The sequence below is a fragment of the Berghia stephanieae genome, chromosome 4 (assembly GCF_034508935.2).
Source record: "Berghia stephanieae isolate SIO BIC M18660-M18661 chromosome 4, UCSD_Bste_1.3, whole genome shotgun sequence".
NCBI classification, from domain to species: domain Eukaryota; kingdom Metazoa; phylum Mollusca; class Gastropoda; order Nudibranchia; family Aeolidiidae; genus Berghia; species Berghia stephanieae.
The window spans coordinates 26,957,066-26,979,549 of NC_088363.1; the positions used below are offsets into that span (position 1 = coordinate 26,957,066).

Genomic DNA, 22,484 nt, shown 5'->3' on the forward strand with positions numbered 1-22,484 from the left:
CCTACCCATGTTGTCTGGTGTCTTGATGGGTGGTTGAAAGCACTGTTTGTTATGAAAAGTTTTCTCTGTTCACAGAACTGGACCAATTTTTCTCCGTTATCGTTACGTTTTCCTTTTGAGTATGATCCTAAACATAGTGTGTCACTGTCGAGACGTTTTCCTACTTTGGCATTAAAATCTCCAGCAATTATTAATATTGATTTGTTTCCTATTTTGTTCAGTGTATCGTCTAGGTCTATATATATATATATATATATATATATATATATATATATATATATATATATATATATATATATATATATGGGGGGGTGTATGATATATGGAAGTAACGATGACATAATAATTGAATAGAAACGTCAACAACATTTGTCGTTGTGCACTGATTCAAAGTTTCTATTTTATTGTTTTGTTTTTTCATCGTTAGTTCCTCTGATATAACAATAAGATGTCAAACATCTCTGGCAGTGTGGATTCATAAAGTCAACATTCAACACATATCAAACACACACTGCTCTACTCTAAAAATAAAACGCTATTTTTGGCCAGAATACAGCGGAAAAACCGCAATATTTGCAGATAAATAAAGGCTATTAGGAACAGGCGGTCATCTAATGTGATTATTATACTACTGTATTGTATTTTTAGATTTGCCGATAATTCTGTGCTCGAAGATATAAATTTAACATTGGCTTTACGGAACAATGTTGATCCCTAGCCCTGATTTTTTAAATAATAGATTAGAAAGATTATCTTTACTTGATAGTATCAAGAGAGATTTAATATAACGTTATCGCTTTTGATTCCAGATGAGATTATTATTACTTGATAGTATCAAGAGAGATTTAAAATTACTTCATCATTTTTGTTGAGAATAAACAAGAATAGCGTATACTCGCAATGAAAGTCAAAAGTCAAAAAGGACCTAGCAGGTTTTCTTCGTGTTAATTTGAGTCAACGGATGACAGAATTAGCCCGAAATAAAAAAGGTTTGCAAGTTACTCGTATATCAGTCTTTTAAAAATAGTTTTATAATTTTTAGATTCGATAGTAACTCTGTGATCCATGATATAAATTTTACATTTTACAACGTTGATCCCCAACCCTATATTTTTAAAAATAGATTAATTGCTTATATTTAGCGTGACACTGAAAGTGGTCAAAGCGCTAGCTATACAATGTGTTCCAAGTTAATAGCAACACTGAACATACAGGCAAGACATCACATTTGTGAGGCGGTATTACAATCTTTTCGACAGACAAAATGTATCCAAACAGTCATTCATTATAATATACTTGAGTACCGTGACAGAATGTAGGTCTTAACTTTGCACCGATTAAGGCGGGACTCGAACTAGGGAACCACAGGTCATAAAGGAATTGTCATACATCAAATCCTAACTTCAAATACCAATTGGGTAAAATGACACACAAAGTGTCAAAAAGTCTCAAATCTTAAGTCTCAGTTTGACAATTTGATGGTCATTTTAATAGAGTGATATCAAATTTGGAATAAAAACTATTAAAATTACGCTCATCTGTCAAAAAGTTTTAAATCTTAAGCCTCAGTTTTTAGACTTTTTGAGTGATATATTTTTTTCTATTTTATTTTTTTTTTTTTTTTTTTTGCCAAAAATAAAGAGGAATAATGTTTTATCAGAGTACTGCGGCCAATGGGTAAATGATTCCCTCATTGGGGATAAAAGCCTTTGATGGCACAATCTCTGTCCCATTTATGGACCATTCTCTATTTATCTATCCATTTGAATATATATTTACCCATCTACATACTGTCTGAATATCTGTTTATCTTTGAATTGATCTTTCCTTCTTTCAAGATGTTATGATTTCATTATTTATATGTTTATGATTTTCCTTTGATCCATTTCTCTCTGCCAATCTGCTCTCTCTCTCTCTCTCTCTCTCTCTCTCTCGTTCTCTCTCTCCCTATCTCTCTATCTATCTATCTTCTCTCTCTCTCTCTCTCTCTCTCTCTCTCTCTCTCTCTCTCTCTCTCTTCTCTTCTCTTCTCTTCTCTTCTCATCTCTTATCTTATTTTAGATTTTAACTTCAAGCTTGCAAACGTAAACATCAGAAGTTGGCTTGATGTATTATTTATTTTCCGTCGTGGAATGCTTAGGCGACGACGTCTATACGACGGTCTTCATTTTACACCTGAGTATGGTGAGAGAATGTGGGTAAAGAGCGATTTCCAAGGACTCAACTATGCGCTGCTCAGAGCGTGAATCGAACCCTGGACCTTCCGATCCGAAGGCGAATGCCATACCACAAGACCACTTGGCCGCACCTCTAATTATATATATATATATATATATATATATATGAGCCAAGGTCAAAAGGTGCCATTTTTTTTTTCTCAAAATAAAAGTGACATAATAGTGCATTCATGTTTCTATATGTGTAGCAAAAACCCTGTACTTCATGAATCAAAGGCCCTTCAGATAACTTTAAGGTCTAACGCAGCATAATATCGTCAACAATACTTATAGGTTGCTGGTGTCACCTGTGACCGGTGACACCAAAATGAGACAAAAAACTCAAAAACCAAATGATTTTTGTTGAGTATCAAACTTTATTTAGTAAGTTATAGACAAAAATACACAATCAACAACAATAATAGTACAATAATATTACCAACTATTGGAGAAAATGTTGCTTTTTGGTGTCATCGGTCACAAGCAACATAGAATGCAAATATATTTTTTCACAAAAATGTTTGTACATTAACAACAACAACAATATTGCATATGCTTATTACCAGCAATGTTCAGAAACTTTTGGAATAAAATGTTGGGAAATAATGTGACCAAAGCATATTTTATTTAGCGACATTGTGTCACTTGTGACATTAGACCGATGACACCATTACTTATGTCACAAGTAATACCAAATTGCAATTTCGACAATATATCATTAATTTCAGTCAAACCAGTGTAATATCCACAGTTAAATATGGAATTTAATGATATTTCAGAAACTAAAGACTTCAAAAATAGAAATATACATGGAAATTAGAGCATCTGAATGTGACTTGTGACATAAGACCGGTGACACCATTACTTATGTCACAAGCAACACCAAATCACACTTTCAGCCATAATGTATCATTATTTTATTCAAAAACGCATAATAACCTACTCTAAAATGAAATTCAATAATATTTTAAGAAACTAAATACTTTCAAATTGGAAATATAGTTAGAAATTAGTAATACCATTTTTGCTATTACTTTGGTCAAAATCGGCACTAGAACGCAATTTTGCCTCAATAAATCAAGAATAGCAACTGAACACATGTAATATAGCCTGTTAAAATGTAATTCAATGACATTTCAAGCTTTGAAGAACATGAAAACAGAAGTACATTAGAAACTTCAAACTTAGGTGTCACCTGTGACATTTTAACCAATGACACCAATGGTCACAAAAAGTATCAGAAGTCGTACAAACTCTAGATAAATATCAGCCATGGTAATGAATTCATGTAACCAGACGGTAACATCACTCTACTGCTCAAATCTGCTTGTTTGTAGTAATTTAGTGTGTTAATAGTAAATCAAATCAAATTTCATGACAACCCTTCTTTTATCTGGATTCGTCAAAAGCTTGAGTTTTGTCTTTTTCTTGATTGGTACAACCCTGAAACATAAAAAAGTAGAATTAGAAGGAAATAATTAATTGTGTCAAAATCACAGTCTTATGTGAGATGTCATGATATCATATTTGTAAATAGAATAACAGTTGAAAACATAGTTTTTTGGTGGCACTTTGTAATATCCAATATCAAGTGTTGCTTGTGACAATGTAAAATAGCGATGACACCAAAGTTCAACTTACCTTTTCTGCCTGGAGCCACATTGGAAAGGCAAATGAAAGTGCTGCACTTCAAAGACTTGTAAGAAGGGTGGATCAAAATTGCGAATCGCCATTTAACGAAACAAACTTCCACGTGTTCACGCATGCCGTGTTGCTTGTGACAAATGACACCGAAACCAATCAACCTCAATATCGGCAAAACGGAATACATTTACTCCAAGATTTGAGTTCAGTAGAAAAATCTATGCTTTTTTCTCATAATAAAACATTTTATAAACATTAAACATGAGCTTTAAAGTTTCGTGTCGAGTCTTAGTATTGTGCTGTGTTTGATGACACCAAAGGTCACAAGCAACACCAACTTTTTAAGAACTCTATATGAAACTTAATCAGATATGTAATATACTGCAATTGCGTTTAAAAGTAAATTTTGACTTTATACTATCAGTCAAATTTCAACCACGTGAGCTAAAACATCACATTTAATTTCTACATGATTTCTAAAAAGGTGATGCGTTGACCTCGTTTTAAGCACATGCCAAACTGCATTCAAATTTCACTTTCAAGTTGTTTATTTCATATTCTGTTGAACAGAGTATAATGAGCTATCTCATTTTATCCCTTCTTCATATTATCAATTGATTACAAGCATTAACCTAATGAAAACAGCCCATAATTAAGTAAAAATCAAATTTTCTTAACACTGGTATCAGGCGGGCACCTTTTGACCTTGGCTCATATATATATATATATATATATATATATATATATATATATAATATATATATATATATATATATATATATTCTTACCTTACTCCTTTTTGGTGTTTCATAAACTCTTATGGTCGAATATATATATATACATAATATATATATATATATATATATATATATATATATATATATATATATATATATATATATATATAACACATCTACACACATTCTCAGATGTTCATAAGAATGCGAATACAGTCTGTGGGCAACGTTTAGATTAATCTTTCCAATCTCAACTCAAAGCCTCTTAGACAGATTTATTTGGTTCTAGGGACCATCTTCCAAGAACTGGCTTAGGATTCATGTTAGAGTACAGTCGCTTAAAATGAGCATTTCGTCCTCCCACCCCATCCCCCCCCCCCCCCTCTCTCTCTCTCTCTCTCTCTCTCTCTCTCTCTCTCTCTCTCTCTCTATCTATCTATCTATCTATCTCTATCTATCTCTTACTTTCTTTCCCTCTCTCTCTCTCTCTGTATCTTCCTCTTACTCCCTCTCTTTATCTCTCCGTATGTATCTCTCTCTCGCTCTCTCTCTCTCTCTCTTTCTCACTCTCCCTCTCTCTCTCTCTCTCGATCCCTCTCTTTCTTCCTGTCGTTCTTTCTCTTTCTTTGTTTCCTCCTTGTACTCTATCCCTTTCCCTTTCTCTTTCTCTCTCTCTCTCTCTCTCTCTCTCTCTCCCTCTCTCTCTCTCTCTCTCTCTCTCTCTCTCTTTATCTCTCAATTTTTCTCTCTTGATCTGCTTATCTTACATCCATTCACCATAGTCTCTCATAAATTTTTATTCGCTTTTTTCGCAACTTGTCTATTAAATTTTTAATGTTAAATTTGAAACACCGCCTGGAATCGGTATTAAGATGGGGTGGATCAGATTTTTAAATGCGAATCTCAAGTTAAAACATCTAGATTTAAGAAATAAATAAACATTCTCAAGCTATCTTTTGGATACTCTAAAATAACCAAAGAAAAATTGGGTATTTAAAAAACTCACAGGATATTGTTCTATAAAGCAAACAAGGCAAATTACTGAAGTTAAACCATCTCGTCACTCTTTTAGTTGCGGATTTAATCTTTTAGGCCCCCTAATGGAAAGGGCTATACACATTATTAATATTTTTATTATTGTTGTTGTTGTTGTTATCATTATTATTATTATTATTATTATTATTATTATTATTATTATTATTATTATTATCATCATCATCATCATAATCATTATCGTCCTTTTTATTATTTATTCATCTTTGCAATCTGTCCACACACTCTCATATAAACGCAATCTCCATCTTCTATCCTAACCCGTAATGTATTGGTTCACAAAGTATGGTAACTGTGCATACTTTAAGGATAATCCAATTCAATTTCAACTACAAGCCATTTTGACAGATCAATCAGGTCTGGAACCATCTCGGGAAAACTCAAGTTATAGATTTTGATATCATCGGACGTCCCTTTTTCCTCTTTTCAATCTTTCTTTCTCTCTCTCTCTCTCTCTCTCTCTCTCTCTCTCTCTCTCTATCTATCTATCTATCTGTCTATCTATCTATCTATCTATCTATCTATCTATCTGTATCTCTATCTATCTATATATCTATACATATCTCTATCTATCTATATATATCTCTATCTATATATCTCTCCATCACTCTATCTACCTATCTAGCTCTCTCTCTCTCTCTCTCTCCCTCTCTCTCTCTCTATCTATCTATTTATCTATCTATCTATCTATCTCACTCTCTCTCTCTTTCTCACCTTCTATCTATTTATCTCTATATCGCCATCCACCCTCTCTCTCTCTCTCTCTCTCTCTCTCTCTCTCTCTCTCAAACACACACACACACGCACACACACACACAAACATACTTACAAATATTTATATATATATATATATATATATATATATATATATATATATATATCATCTGAGTGTGTGTTTGTGTTTGGATGTTTGGATGTGTATATATATATATATAATATATATATATATATATATATATATATATATATATATATATATATATATATATATATAAACTTTCTATTTTATTTCTTTCAGTCTAACTAATTCTATTTTTTCATGTTTACCCTGCCTGATCTCTCACTTTATTTGTATTCTATTCTTCTTTTCTATTTTCGCTCTCCTCGTCTTTCTATATCTTTCTCTATCTTATCTCTCTCTCTCTATCTATCTCCTCTCTCTCTCTCTCTATCTCTCTCTCTCTCTCTCTCTCTCTCTCTCTCTCTCTTTCTTTCTTTCTATTTTTGTCTCTGCCGTTGATCTGGTCCAAAAGTATTGCCATCATCTTCTCAATACTCGAAGTAAACTTTCTCCTTCTCTCCCCCACCCCATGCTCTCTCCATCTTTCTCTCTCTCTCTCTCTATCTCTCTATCTCTCTATATCGCTCTCTCTCTCTCTCTCTCTCTCTCTCTCTCTCTCTCTCTCCATATAGTAACTGTTGGGATGGGGGTGGAGTTTGTGTTAATCCTAACTTAGAGAATTTAAAAAATGGGACCAGATTAATCCGCCTAATTTCAACTTCAAACTTCTCAGTCAGATCCATTCCTCCAACTCTCATACCAAAACAAATTTGTTATATTTACTTGACGTGTATAGTGCTTTCAATGTAAGATTAAATCAGTAGTTTAAATCTCCTTCCATCCCTTCCCCCCCTCTCTCTCTCTCTCTCTCTCTCTCTCTCTCTCTCTCTCTCTCTCTCTCTCTCTCTCTCTATATATATATATATATATATATATATATTTATATAAATGATCTTACTGACATTCTCTCATGTATTCAGGTGTAAAATGATAACCTGACCTCTGCCATAAAAAGTGTAATGTCGACTAAAAGGCGTCATGTCTCGTCCTACATGTTAATTGTTGCTGTTGGCTTAGGACCCCTTGTAAAGCGCTCTGAGTAGGATCAGTGGTCATCGCTCTTTATAGATGCTCAAAAATTTCTCAAGTCTCTTTTCAAACATCCACACAGAAAAAGACACTCATAATTGACACGCACCCACACACACCCTCCCTCCCTCATACATACACCCTCCCTCCCTCACACACAAACTGTCTCTATTTCACCGTTGTATTTTAATTTTACATCTCTGTTCCCGCTTCTCTCCCTCTCTCTCTCTCTCTCACACACACACACACACACACACACACACACACACACACACACACACACATACACTCTCTCTCTGTATACATAATATATATATATATATATATATATATATATAACATAATATATATATATAATATATATAATATATATATATATATATATATATACAAACATACATATATTATGTGTTTGTATGTGTGTGTGTGTGTGTGTGTGTGTGTGTGTGTTTGGGTGTTAGTTCAATACGATGGCATTTCGGGAAACTTGCTAATGTATTAGAATTCCATGATGTCAGAATTAAGTGAGCCCATCTGTAATGGCATTCTATCGAAAACGGACTTTAAAATCTTCATTGAATTGTCCTACATGAGTCAGAAGGAGCACCTAGCTGAAATAGTCTTCAACAGTCGTACTGTCACTTCCTTCCTAATGACGTATGGTAACTTAGTAACACTGGCTCTAAACTATCGGAACAATGGCTGACGCCGTATGAAATATTTCCCCGGCGAGCTTTAACGCGTATCCAGAGGTAAAAAACCCCATCAATTTGATCATGTATTGACTTTTACACATTCTGATCACAAGGCATATGAAAAGAGAATGAAAAGTTCTAGCCAGCATGAAGAATAAAAAGTAATGATTTTCTTTGTTTAGAACCAAGATGGCCGCCGTTGCCGGGCGCGTGACATGAGACTATTGAATCCTATTCGTTGCCTTCTACCGCTCTTTATCCTCCCCCCCCCCCCCCCCACCCTCACTCTCCTCTCTCTCTCTCTCTCTCTCTCTCTCCCTCTATCTCTCTCTCTCTCTCTCTCTCTTCTTTGTCTCTTCTCTCTCTCTCTCTCTCTCTCTCTCTCTCTCTCTCCTCTCTCCCTCCTCCCTCCCTCTCCCTCTTCCCCCCCCTCTCTCTCTCTCTCTCTCTCTCTCTCTCTCTCTCTCTCTGTGTGTCTCTTAGTTTTTTTTTATATCTAAGTATCAATTTATATATCTTAATATCACGTTATATATTTGTGTATGTCCGTGTGTTTGTATATGTGTGCGTGTGTTTGTTTGTCTGTGGGAGTGCGTTTGTGTGTGCCCCGTGTCAACGATTCTGAAAATGATATATTGCTTTCAGAAATGCAATAGCTGTGTAAACGGGATGAGATTTATAAGATCAAATCATAACCACACGCCTGTTTTGATTGATTCATTGGATCTGAGATGATCTGAAGCCATCAGTAGTCTTATAATATTATTATCTTATTTGTTGATTTTTTGTTCCAATTTACAGATTTTGATAGCACCTCCCCCTCCCTTGCCCCTCCCTTCTCTCTCTCTATCTATCTCTTTATCTCTGTCTCTCTCTCTCTATCTCTCTCTCTCTATCTATCTATCTATTTATCTATCTATCTATCTATCTATCTATCTATCTCTATCTCTATCCCTATCTCTATCTATCTATAAATCAATTTATACCTATTATGGACGTGATTTGAACATTATTGTAATGGGATTATTCTGTGTTGGTTTGGGATTGTTTCCATTACGACAATGAATCCGTAACAGTTTTAGCTCTCAGAGCTGAAAATCAGTGCACGTCGGCTTAGAGTTTTATATTTTGGAAGTCTGTGCAAAAGTTTATAATAATAATAATAATAATAATAATAATAATAATATAATAATAATAATTATATATATTAATTATTATTATTATTATTATTATTATTATTATATATTATTATTATTATTATTATTATTATTATTATTTATATATTATTATTATTATTATATATTATTATTATTATTAATTATTATATATTATTATTATTATTAATATTATTTATTATTATATATATATTATTATTATTATTATTATATTATTATTTTTATTATTATTATTATTATTATATTTATTATTTATTATTATCATTATATATTATTATATATTTATTATTATTATTATTATTATTATTATTATTATATATTATTATTTTATTATATATTATTATATTATTATTATTATTATTATTATTATATTATTATTATTATTATTATTATTATTATTATTATTATTATTATTTATTATTATATTATTATTATTTATTATTATTATTATTATTATTATTATTATTATTATTATTATTTATTATTATTTTATATTATTATTATTATTATTATTATTATTATTATATTATTATTATTATTATATTATTATTAATTATTATTATTATTTATATTATTATTATATTATTATTATTATTATTATTATTATTATTATTATTTTATTATTAAATTATTATTATCATATATTATTATATTATTATTATTTATTATTATTATTATTATTATTATTATTTATTATTATTATTATTTTATTATATATTATTATTATTATTATTATTATTATTATTGTTATTATTATCATAATCATCATCACCATCATCACCATTAGTTTTAGTAGTAGTAGTAGTAGTAGTAGTAGTAGTAGTAGTAGTAGTAGTAGTAGTAGTAGTAGTAGTAGTAGTAGTAGTAGTAGTAGTAGTAGTAGTTGTTGTTGTTGTTGTTGTTGTTGTACCAATAGTAATAGTAGTGGTGGTAGTAGTGGTGGTGGTATTATTAGTAAATTCTTCCCAAATCAATGCATTCCCTATTTCAAATCCAAATGTTATTCAAACTTTAACTCCAATATCCAATCCAATTCCAGCTACAACTACAAGTCAATTTGACAGATGCATCACGATTTGGAACTGGCTGATGCCGTCCAGAGTTTATCTCCTCTGTTGACTTTTATTTCACTCTATAGATTTTTATATTTCCCAGAATTTCTATCTCCTATCCTCTTTATCATCTCTCTCTCTCTCTCTCTCTCTCTCTCTCTCTCTCTCTCTCTCTCTCTCTCTCTCTCTCTCCTTTGTCTATAACTCTTTTTCTATTTATCAATGTATCTTATCCAGCTTTTTGTCCATCTAATTTCATTTTTCTGTTTTCTTTCCAATACTCTTATATTCTTTCAACTTTCTTTGTCACTCATTTCTGTACCATGCTTCCTCTCTCTCTCTCTCTCTCTCTCTCTCTCTCTCTCTCTCTCTCTCTCTCTCTTCTCTCTCTCTCTCTCTATCTATCTATCTATCTATCTCTCTCTCTTTCAATCTTTATCTCCCCTCTTTTTTTTCTCTTTTATCTCTATTTTTTCTTTGTCACTAATTTCTGTACCGTGCTTCCTCTCTCTCTCTCTCTCTCTCTCTCTCTCTCTCTCTCTCTCTCTCTATCTATCTATCTCTATCTATCTATCTCTCTCTCTCTCTCTCTCTCTCTCTTTCAATCTTTCTCTCCCCTCTTTTTTTTTCTCTTTTATCTCTAATTTTTCTTTAAAAGACTGATATTCACATAGACGCTAGCACTTTTTTATTCTTCTTAAGTTCGTTTTTTTATTTGTAAATTATCAAGAAGAGTATCATGAGTAAGATTTTTTTTTTAATTAGAGAGGTCGCATATCGTCAATGGGGTCAAATTGAGTGATGGACACTACCATCTTCTTGAGCCAAACTTGTATATTTCTATCTGGGGTTTTGCGGCTATAAGTCAATATACAACAGTTTTAATGCATTAATAATATATTCGGCTTGATATATTAAAGATATAAGAACAAATAGCTTTTTGGCTATACTGTACTTTTTGTTTGTTTGTTTGCTTTTCCAAACTACGACCTTTTGTCTTTAAGACGTCAGAATAGACTGAAAAAAGGATGGAAAGAGAGAATGCGGAGAGGATAAAGTGTCATTGGTCATCCATAATTGTCAATCTTTTAAAACTTTTAAAATTCCCTGGATGTGTGGGGCCATTTCAATCATTGTGTCATGTCATGGGGACGGCCAGGTCCTGGCTATCGTCATCACGTGATTGGAACGGGGGGGGGGGGGGGGGGGGATTTTATCCTGTTAGGGATCGGAATGTGGGATGAAATTCAGAAGTAAAGTTGTCAATGTGTGTATGTGTGAGAGAGGGAGAATGTGTGTGTGTGTGTGTGTGTGTGTGTGTGTGTGTGTTTGGGGTGTGGTTAGGGATGGGAAAAGGATGGGTGAGAGAAATAGTGGAAAGGAGTACGGAAAGGAGTTAGAGGGATAATGAAATTGAGTGAGAGATAGTGAGAGAAAGCAAGAGATAAAAAGAAGAAGAAGAAGAAGAAGAAGAAGAAGAAGAAGAAGAAGAAGAAGAAGAAAAAGAAGAGACAGACAGGTTGACACATAGAGAGAGGAGGAGGGAGAGAGAGAGAAGGTGGGGGGGGGGAATAAAAAAAAAGAGACTGACAGAGAGAGAGAGAGAGAGAGAGAGAGAGAGAGAGAGAGAGGGAAGAGACACAGAGACAAACAGACAGAGAGAAAGAGGGGAGGTGCAGAGAGAGAGAGAGAATAGGAGGAGGTGGTGGTGGAGAAGGAGGAGGAGGAGGAGGAGGAGGAGGAGGAGGAAAGAATCACGGATAAAAGGACGATATGACGTAAGGCTGACGAATAAGTCGGAATGTACCCATTGCTTTGTGAATTTTTCTTTTGAGGTGCGTTGTGCTGTTGCTTTGAAAAACAGTGTTCAAGCCGACGTCTATATTTTAAATTAAAACAAGAAGAGCAAACAAACTTAAATATCTGCTTCCTTGATTGAGTTTTAAAAGCTTCCATGTTTGAAGAGGCAGATTAGAATTGTATTTTATATTTGTTGAGTCTGCGTTAATGGAGCAAACATCCTACTCACGCTACATTCTCGTTTACTTAATAAAAGTTCTTGAGCGATCTCTATTTGGTGTCGAAAACTATCCGATCATTTTGTTTAGTCTATTGCTAACAATCAAGCAACATTCAGTGTGGTTAGTTACCTCAGGAGTGACAAGAAGCACATAACACCTATACTACCTTTTTTTTAGAATAGTAATTAGATATAAACAGTCGCGTCTCTCTAATGCTGGGAATGGAGGATTAAAGAGACATGATTGTGAATATATATATATATATATATATATATATATATATATAGAGAGAGAGAGAGGAGAGAGAGAGAGAGAGAGAGAGAGGGAGAGAGAGAGAGAGAGAGAGAGAGAGAGAGAAAGTTGGTTGGGAGGGGTTAAATGCAAAGATGTAAAATTTAAGTCCGGGGGGGGGGGGGGGGGGGGGGGAGGAGGTGGATTTATTTAAAGAGAATCGCATGAAGTAAAGAAAAGAAGAGAAAGGTATGAAAAGTAAAGAGAATGATGGAAAGAAAGAATCTAGAAAGATGAAGTGTGTCGTTGATCATCCATAATTGTCAATCTTTTAAAACCTGAAATCTCTAGCTGTGCGGGGCCATTTCAATCATTGTGTCATGTCATGGGGACGGGCATGTCTTGGCTATCGCTATCACGTGATGGGGGGCTTTTATCTTGTTAGGGATCAGAAAGTGGGATAAAATTCGGAGTTAAGGTTGTCAATGTGTTTGTGAGTATGTATGTGTGCATTAGGAGTAGGAAAATTGGAGTAGGAGGAGGAAAATAAGAAGGAGGCGGTGGAGGGAATTGAGGAGGTTGACGTTTGTGGTGGTAGCAGATACGTTGTCACTGAGGGAGGATGACAAGAGAATGTATGGGAGTTAGTTTAAAAGAAGATAAAGGAGAAAGGGAGAGCGAGGAATTGAGATAGAGCGAGAGATAGAGCGAGATAGAGGGGGGGGGGGGGAGTAGGGATATAGGAAAGAGCAATGTAAAGTGATGTGGGGAGGGAAAGTGGGTCGAAAGAAGGATAAAAATGAGAGATATAAAATTCATCAATTTTAGTTGTCATCGTTCTGTCCCACAATGACAAAAGCTTGATTTAATTTGTCCATAAAACGTTTCATTATCATATCAATAGATCGAATTGACTCCCAGCTTGTGACAATAATCCTTGATTTAAGATTCAAATGAAAAAAGTCATTTGTCATAGTGGTATTGCGTTGTTAATGTCTGCACTACTGTTCTCAGGAGGAAAATAAACACATTTTAACATTTTTGGACAGAAAACTCGTCCTTCAAATATCGACCAATTAAAACAACCCTCATGTTGTCAAAAACGATCAAACCTGCAACACTTCCTTGAAGCAAGCCCCGGTTTGAGAGCTTTATACGAGGGTCATTTTAATCGATTAATATTTTAAGGACGAGTTTTATGGCCAAAATTTTTTTAATGAGTTATTTCTTTTTTCAGAGCATGGCAGTGTAAAAACCCTAGGGCAATCAGAACAAACAACTATTTGTTTCCTTGGTTGAGTTATAAATCCATGACTGTTTGATGAAGCAGATTGAATATTTTCATAGTATTTGATTTGTCTGCTTGATATAATTGAACAAAAACCACCTCACTTTATATTTTCATTAATTTTAAATGGAATAGAAGTTATCTTGATCGATGATAAATAAATAAATAAATAATCTTCAATGTGGCTACGACTATCCAGTGATTAAGGATTTCTAATTGATGATATCATTAAGCGACTCTCAATATGATTAGTAACCATAACTTGGAAAGGATAAGATAAGAAAAGGCAGGAATAGACTAATTTATGTAGATTCATATTATAGCTCATAAATCGTCCTTTTCTTGACCCGATTTTGTATACCATTTTAGAAAGTATAGGAAAGAACTTCTAATAGGCCATATAAGTGGTATGTTCTTTCCAATAGGCAGATAGGTACAAAGGTTGTAGTCGTCTTTTAGAGCCAATAGACTCATGGACCCGGAGTTTATCCCGGTATCTATAACGTGAAACGGACAATAAGAATTGCTTGCTAGTCTTTGGATAGGACGCTAGTTTATCGCAAAGCACTTTGTACCTGACCGCTACCCAATCGCTGCTGGGTGGACAGGGGGACCCGGGATCGATGTCGGCTTCATTTGATTGCCAAGCAAATGCTCAACCAACTGAGAGATCGGGACCCCCCCCCCCCCTCCCCCCCACAGAGGTTATAGTCGTAAACAATAACTTGTTGCAGTCGTAAACACTCACCAAATCGACATTTTCTAATTTAATTTATCGATGGAATAAAACAAAATATCAAAATCAAGACCACAACCCAGTAACTCTAGGATTTAGATCAATACCTTTTTTAGCAAAATTGTTCTCATATTTTCGGAGTTTGTGTATTTTCATGTCAACATCTCAATTCTCTATCGCACTTTTACAAAACGCACTTTTTAAAAATTTGACCAGAAAACATTTACTTCAATTTTAGGATCATTTTTATCGATCGATATTTGAAGTTAGAAAGTTGAGATTCATTCTTAATAGATCTATTGATAATTTGCTGTTAAGTAAAATGTTAACCTAAACAATCGTAACAATACACAATAATAGTATGCGTAACGTTTAAACTTTTTAATCTGTGGAAGAGAAATTGATGAGATCTTATCACCTCTCTTGCAGTATAAAAACAATAACAGAGATAGGATGTCGTCAACTTCATTCCCTCTATATTTGAAGTAAAATTTATACGGAAAAAATTGAAAAGAATGTCTTTTGTCATGTGACGTCAGGACTGTGGCTGTGTTCCATCATCCCCCCCCCCCCCCCCCCCCCCCCCCGCCCCTCTCGTCCCCATTTCAGTGGTTTACAGTTTAATATAGACTGAGACTAGTGTTACTTGACCAAACCGTTACGTACTTAAATAAGATGTCCCTGGGGTGGTACAACTTGGCCTTATTGATTGTGCCCTGGATAAGGACAAAGACGTCAAGATCTGTCTTGTATTTCTCCAAAAAATATTTTTTGCATAAAAAAGCAAGTCTTTTAGAGCTATAAGGGCCAGAGTTTATTCAGCTTTCTGTGGCTTGATACGGCCAATAGCATTTGCTTGTTACCCTTCGAATAGGACGCTAGCTTAACACAAAGAATTTTCAACCATGTCTGACGGACCCGGTTACTCAATCACTGCTGGGTGGACAGAGAGTAGAGGGGTTAGAAAAAAAAATCTCGACTTCATCCGGATTCCATCTCAGTCCCTTTTGTATGTGCAGCGAGTGTTACCATCTGAGATAATGGGACTCCATTCTTCTTCTTCTTCTTCTTCTTCTTCTTCTTCTTCTTCTTCTTCTTCTTCTTCTTCTTCTTCTCTCTCTCTCTCCTCTCTCTTCTTCTTCTTCTTCTTCTTCTTCTCTTCTTCTTCTTCTTCTTCTTCTTCTTCTTCTTTTCTTCTTCTTCTTCTTCTTCTTCTTCTTCTTCTTCTTCTTCTTCTTCTTCTTCTTCTTCTTCTTCTTCTTCTTCTTCTCTCTCTCCTCTCTCCTCCTCCTCCTCCTCCTCCTCCTCCTCCTCCTCCCTCCTCCTCCTCTCCTCCTCTCTCTTTCTCTCTCTCTCTCTCTCTCTCTCTCTCTCTCTCTCTCTCTCTCCCTCTCTCTCTCGGTCTGCCCTTTGTAATTGTAACCTTTAAAACGCAAGATAGACCTACGAAGTTAATCATTGGTACTGTTTCTCTTATTTCCCCTGTTCGATCCAATGTAAACAAAGCATATCCTCTTGGTAACGCGATGCTTATTTCAATTACCCCTTTTTTCTCCTGTGCCGGACAGTGGGTATTTTGATAACAGAATCAAAGACTAAATGAAGAAAGAACTAGAATTTGATCACAAGACTCTATAGCTCGCAGTCCTGTCATAGGACGTGCATTCCGCTACTCGACTCAGATGTGAATGAGTTGGCTATGACGGATATTTTAGGAGTGTAAGTGCAAAAAAATATCGAATGGAAATTTGACTCTATTTGGCCTTCTAGAGGAATTGATAAAACATCGTAAAGCACTCGCCTGGAAAGTCCAAGGTTCGATTCCCGCTCTGAGCGGCGCATAGTTGAATACTTAGAAAAGGATATTTAATCACATCTTCTCACCGCTGTCAGGTGTAAAATGAGTACATGGTCGTTAACAACATTGTCTTTATCCGAATGAAAATTGCAATATCGTCTAACAGACGTTATGTCTCGTCCTCCGTGTTAAGTGTCGCTGTTGGCTAGGGAGCCATTGTAAAGCGCTTTGGGCCCCTTTAGTGGGTATTGCTCTATACCAATGCTCAAGTTTTGTTTTTGTTGTTAGTTTTAAAAATCTTTTCGATTTACTGTCCTATTGGTTCTATGATGGAGTTGAGGTTCATCAGATTTTATGGGATTAAACAGGCAGTTGCATGCGGTTTTCAAACGTAGACATAACATTAGACCCAGCTCCCTCCCAAAAAAAAAATGTTGGGTGTATAGGGAGGGAGGATAAAGAATCAAGAGCCTCATGTTTGAGGAAAATGTATGCAACAAAAAATTCGATTTAAGATGTAAATGATCCGGAAGCATTGATAGGCCAAGAAAGCAGAAGTTAATTTCAGTTTCTGTAGCGTTAATTGTTAGTAACATCCAGTGATCTCTATCATTAAGACAGGCCAGTAGTCCAGTGCAAGTACTTTCAGTAGAACATACTCTGCTACTCAATAGCTGCTGGGTGGACAAAAAAGTAGTCCTTCAGAGCCATGAGGCCCATGAAGCCTAGTTTACCCCGGTTTGTATAGCGTGAAACGAACAATAGCGATTGGACGCTAGTCTATCGCAAGCAAAGTACTTTACGCCAAATATAACAGAACCAGTGACCAAATCACTTACTCGAAGGCACCTGAGATCAATGTTGGCCCCGTTGTGAGTGAAGCGTGTGCTTTACCAACTAAGCTATTGGGACAGGGTGGTCGGAAAAAAATATCGACTTCACCCATGATAAATCTCCGTCCCTTTGCGCGTGAAGCGAGTGCTCTACCGAACTATTGGGAGTCCAAAGGCAGCTTGCCTTGTGCTAATTTTAAACAACAGATGTTACCAAAATAATTTGTACGATCAACTGCTTATTAATATTCTTCACAAGAGCGCGCGTTTTCGGAGTAGAATGATGATGATGATGATGATGATGATGATGATGATGATGATGATGATGACGATGATGATGATGATATAGATGACGATGAAGACTTTAATATATCTCAGCATGCTTCACTTTTTACCACTCCAAGCACGATTCTATCATTAATACAACTGAAAAGCATAACTAAATTAATAACAGTCTCTCATTGACAACTTTGACAAGTTGTCAAAATAAAATGTGCAATAAAATGAATGAATAACTAACAAGGTTTTCTGACATGCATTCACTTCTTCATCTTCTTCTTGGATATTAAGGCAGTGGATCGATGCCCGAGATGTATAGAGATACCCCGGGGTAAATAATTCTTACATACAAAACATCCAAGATCTTGAATGAGATGAGACCAGAGCGTGACTGGTCATTAATACTGCCTTTCATATCCTCACCCCCCTCCCTCCCTTCCCTGACTACTATCACCACCCATCTCCTCCCCCTCCCCCCCCCCCCCCCCCCTACCACCCAAATCCACCCACCAACCTCCGCTCCCTAAATCCCACTGCACTCCCTCTACGCGATTTCTTCATTATTCTCATGAGAGGGTGTAGTAATTGTTTGAGATGATTTCATGTTAGATGCAATGAAAGCCGGCACTGGTTGTTTCATCGATCTAAAATGTGTCGTTTTATTTTACAGCAGAAAGTATCGTGATTGCTTATTTGATTTTAAACTGTCCATTTTTGGTTTTTGATGAAAGATCTTTTTAAACGCATTTTATATTATTTCAAATGCAAACCTCCTTTTAAAGTTTGTCTGCCATATGAACAATTTGGTTAAACCAGGGTTGATTTTAAAATGTCAAAATTTATTTTGAAAAGCGCTTTTTTAAAAACACAGATTTATTATCTAAAAGGCACATTTCCGTATAAAGGTTTTCTGCGATATGGACAAAACCAAACGTTAATTTAAAAAGGCCCACATTTTTATGAAAAGCTCTTTTTAAATACATAATATTATTGTTTGAAGTTTTGTCTGCGATATGTACAGAACCTCAGACAACCCATTAAAACTTCCAAGGTCACAAGAAAAAAATCACTAGTCGGTAATTAAACCAGGACCCTGCGGTGCACACTTATCACTTCGGTATCACTGGGTTTGGTTTTCTGTGGGTTTCTTTTTAATTACTCGTCGTGAACCCGCAATATTTGCGGGGAAATAAAGGCTACTAGGAACAGGCATTTGTCAAATTTAATTATTTTATATAGTGGAACTTTATATCGGTAAAGACGAATCTTTTGAGTCGTCAACACTCAAAATCGTTCTCGTAATAAACACCGTTGGTGCGTTAAAAATGGATCTGGCAACACATCCGATAATTACTGGTAAGCCTTATGCCAGATTATTTAAAGAATCATTTGCGTCAACAATGATAAAAAAAAACTTTTCATTTATTTTTTTTAAAGTTTGCTATAAATCAATCTTCAAAAATGGTTATATAATTCTTAGAACTGCTAGTATTTCTGTGCTCGTGTTGGAAAAACTTTAAGATTGGCTATACCGAACAATTATGGCCCCAAACTTATTTTTAAAGGATATATTTAGACATGCTTTGTGGTCCTCTGCAACAAACCGGAGGGCTTTAGTTGTCGAATCCCGGTGCAAAGTTGGTTCCTTGGAAAAGGCTCTTTACTCACAATCTCTCGTCGCAATCATGTGTAAAATAAGTACCTAAGTGGTTAAGGCATTGTCTCTCTGTTGAAAAGAAAAAGTATGTAATAGGCCTAGCTACCGCCTTTCAGAAGTCACGTCTCGTCCTACGTATTAAATGTTGTTGGTGACTTGGTGCTCCTTGTGAAATGCTTTGAGCAAATCTAGAGGATATTTCTCTATGTAAAAAGAGTTTTTTTTATTAATCAAGCCTTGACCTCATGATCCAAAGACTTATCACTTTTCCATCACTGCGTTGTTGTTTTTTCCTGTGGGTTTTTAATTATTTTTTTTTTAATTTTTCATTGTTAACAAAAGCAATGATGTTATAAATAATACTTAACTTTGGCTTGGCAGACAGTAAATACATGTTTCTGATCCATACAATAATACAGATTTTTATTGGTATTTTTAAAAAATTATTTTGTCGAGACCCGTATGTCTTTTGATTTCCAAATTTCCTTCACGACTTGAAAGGCTGTATGGGCTTTACCAAGGGTGTCACCAAAAATTTTACTCTTATATTGAAATATCTAAAGATGATTTTGAGCATTTGATGGGTGGATAAAGTCAGAAATGAAGGTCTTTGGGTAGCTGCCAGTCAACAACTTAGAAATATACAAATAAAAACACGAAATGGGGATAGATTGGTCACAGATTTAGAAAACCTGCCTGCAACATAACATGACAGACTCTCACATGGAATCCCCAAGACGATAGAATCCAGGGAGGCCAAGAAATAGTTGGCGATTGGAGCAAACGAAGGAGGCAAAGAGAAGACAGCCCAAGGAAGAGTCAAATGGCGAAGCATCACTGATGCCCTATCCTACCACTGAGGTTAAAGGTTTAAGTAAACAAAACAGTAAATAAAGACAACTAATTTCGAACATACATAATTGGATTCAATAGTCTGAAGTCACGCCCCCCGGCAACGGCGGCCATCTTGGTTCTAAACAAAGAAAATCATTACTTTTTATTCTTCATGCTGGCTAGAACTTTTCATATGCCTTGTGATCAGAATGTGTAAAAGTCAAAACATGATCAAATTTATGGGTTTTTCCCCTCTGAATACGCTTTTATGCTCGCCGGAGCAATATTTTTTACGGCGTCCGCCATTGTTCCGATAGTTTAGAGCCAGTGTTACTAAGTTACCATGCGTCATTAGGAAGGAAGTGACGTTACGACTGTTGAAGAGTATTCTTTCTATGGACAGAATCCGGGATGTAAATATGACACACATTCTTTCTTTTGTCGAGCATGTCCTTTCTAAATTTTGAAAACGTCACTGTACTCACTTGCACTGGCTAACTGGAAGTTGTCGGTGATGTCAATAGTTGCCGTTGTTACATTAAAAATAAAAGGTGGATTCCTTGACAGTTCCTTGTGGCGATCTAAAGCATACTCGAAAGCCCATTGGCTCTCCAGATCTCTGTAGTCGAATATGGCACCTGGGGAAAACAACAACAATAATAATAATAAGATGATGATAATAATAATAATAATAATAATATAATAATATAATTATAATAATAATAATAAATAATAAATAATAATAATAATAATAATAATAATAATATATAATAATATAGATAATAATAATAATAATAATAATAATAATAATAATAATAATAATAATAATAATAATGATAGATGATGATAAGATGATGATGATGATGAGATGATGATGATGATGATGATGATGATGATGATGATGATGAAGATGATATGAATGATATATAATGATATAATATAATAATATATAATATATAATATAATATAATAATAATATATATAATTAATAATATATAAAATAATAATAATAATAATAATAATAATAATAATAATAATAATAATTTTTATAATGATGATGATGATGATGATGATGATGATGATGATGGTGATGATGATGATGATGATGATGATGATGATAATCTGTATCTGTATGGTAGGCGCTGGTTGTATTTCAGTGGCGTCCTCAATGGTTGCTCGGGTCTTTCTTTTGTTTGGTCGTGGCGTGAAAAAGGAGTCTGCCTTTATTGCTGGTATTTTGTCTTTTATAATCTTGAACATGAATTACAGACGGGTTTCTTTTCTTCTTGTTGGAGGCTGATGAGGTTTCTTTCTTCTAACATTTTTGTCTTGCATCCTGGGGTTCTGCTCTTATAGTCCTCAGTTATGAACCGGGCGCCTAGTCTCTGGACTCTCTCAAGTTTTTGAATATCCTCTTTCAGGTAGGGGTCCCAAGCAACTTCTCCGTATTCAATTGTGATCTCACAAGTGCGAGGTAGGCGTTTTGCTTGCATGACGTTGGGGCGTGGCTAAGATTTCGGCGGAGAAAGGCGGGGGTGGAGCTTGCCTTTTTGGTTATTTTGTTAATGAGTTTCCCCCATTTCAAGTCCTTTGAGAAGGTGATGCCAAGGTATGGGTTATCGTCAACCTGTTTCAGGACGGTGTTGTTTAACTTGTAGGTCTCATTGTACTTTTTAGCATTCCCCAATCATGAGCCCACTGTTCGAAACTATTCAAGTCCTCTTGTAGCAATTTTTGATCGTTTGCAGATTTTATTAGTCGGTATATTAGACAGTCATCGGCGAATAACCTAATCTGAGATTTTACTCGTAGAGGTAGGTCATTGCTGAAACAAATAGTATGAGTCCTAGCACCGTTCCCTGTGGTACTCCTGTATGACTGGACATTCATCCGATGACGTGCCGTCTCTAGGACTACTTTCATGGTATGTTTTGTGAGGAAGTTACAAAGCCATGTGTATAGAGAGCCACGAATTCCGTAATTTCCTAGTTTCTGCAGGAGATTTTTGTGGGGCACAGTATCAAACACTTTGGAAAAGTCAAGAGATAATAAGAGAGAGAGAGAGAGAGAGAGAGAGAGAGAGAGAGAGAGAGAGAGAGAGAGAGAGAGTTGTTGTTTGTCAGCTCTTGTTGGTTATTGCTCTTAATTATTTTCTTCTATTTACTGCTCTTTTTTGTGCTCATCACACGATGGGAACTATAAAAATAAACTTGATTTGATCTTGGAAAAAATATTAATAGTCACACCAATTCTGGCTGGCAATAAAATACCAAATAGCGTGAACCACGTAAGGATAATATTGATTTGAATATGGTAAGAACTAATTGATCAACGCTCTGGTTAGCATAAATTAAATTATGTCAAT

General features: G+C 35.0%; 1 protein-coding gene across 1 annotated transcript in view; it reads right to left on the bottom strand.

The window, feature by feature from the left end:
- The window catches only part of LOC144971734 (glutamate receptor 4-like), a 122,823-nt gene that overhangs the window by 51,017 nt on the left and 49,322 nt on the right, over positions 1–22,484 (bottom strand). Inside the window, exon 3 of the mRNA XM_078912808.1 lies at positions 20,605–20,757. Within this exon, the coding sequence (XP_078768934.1) occupies positions 20,605–20,757 (153 nt within the window). The remainder of the gene's footprint in view (positions 1–20,604; positions 20,758–22,484) is intronic.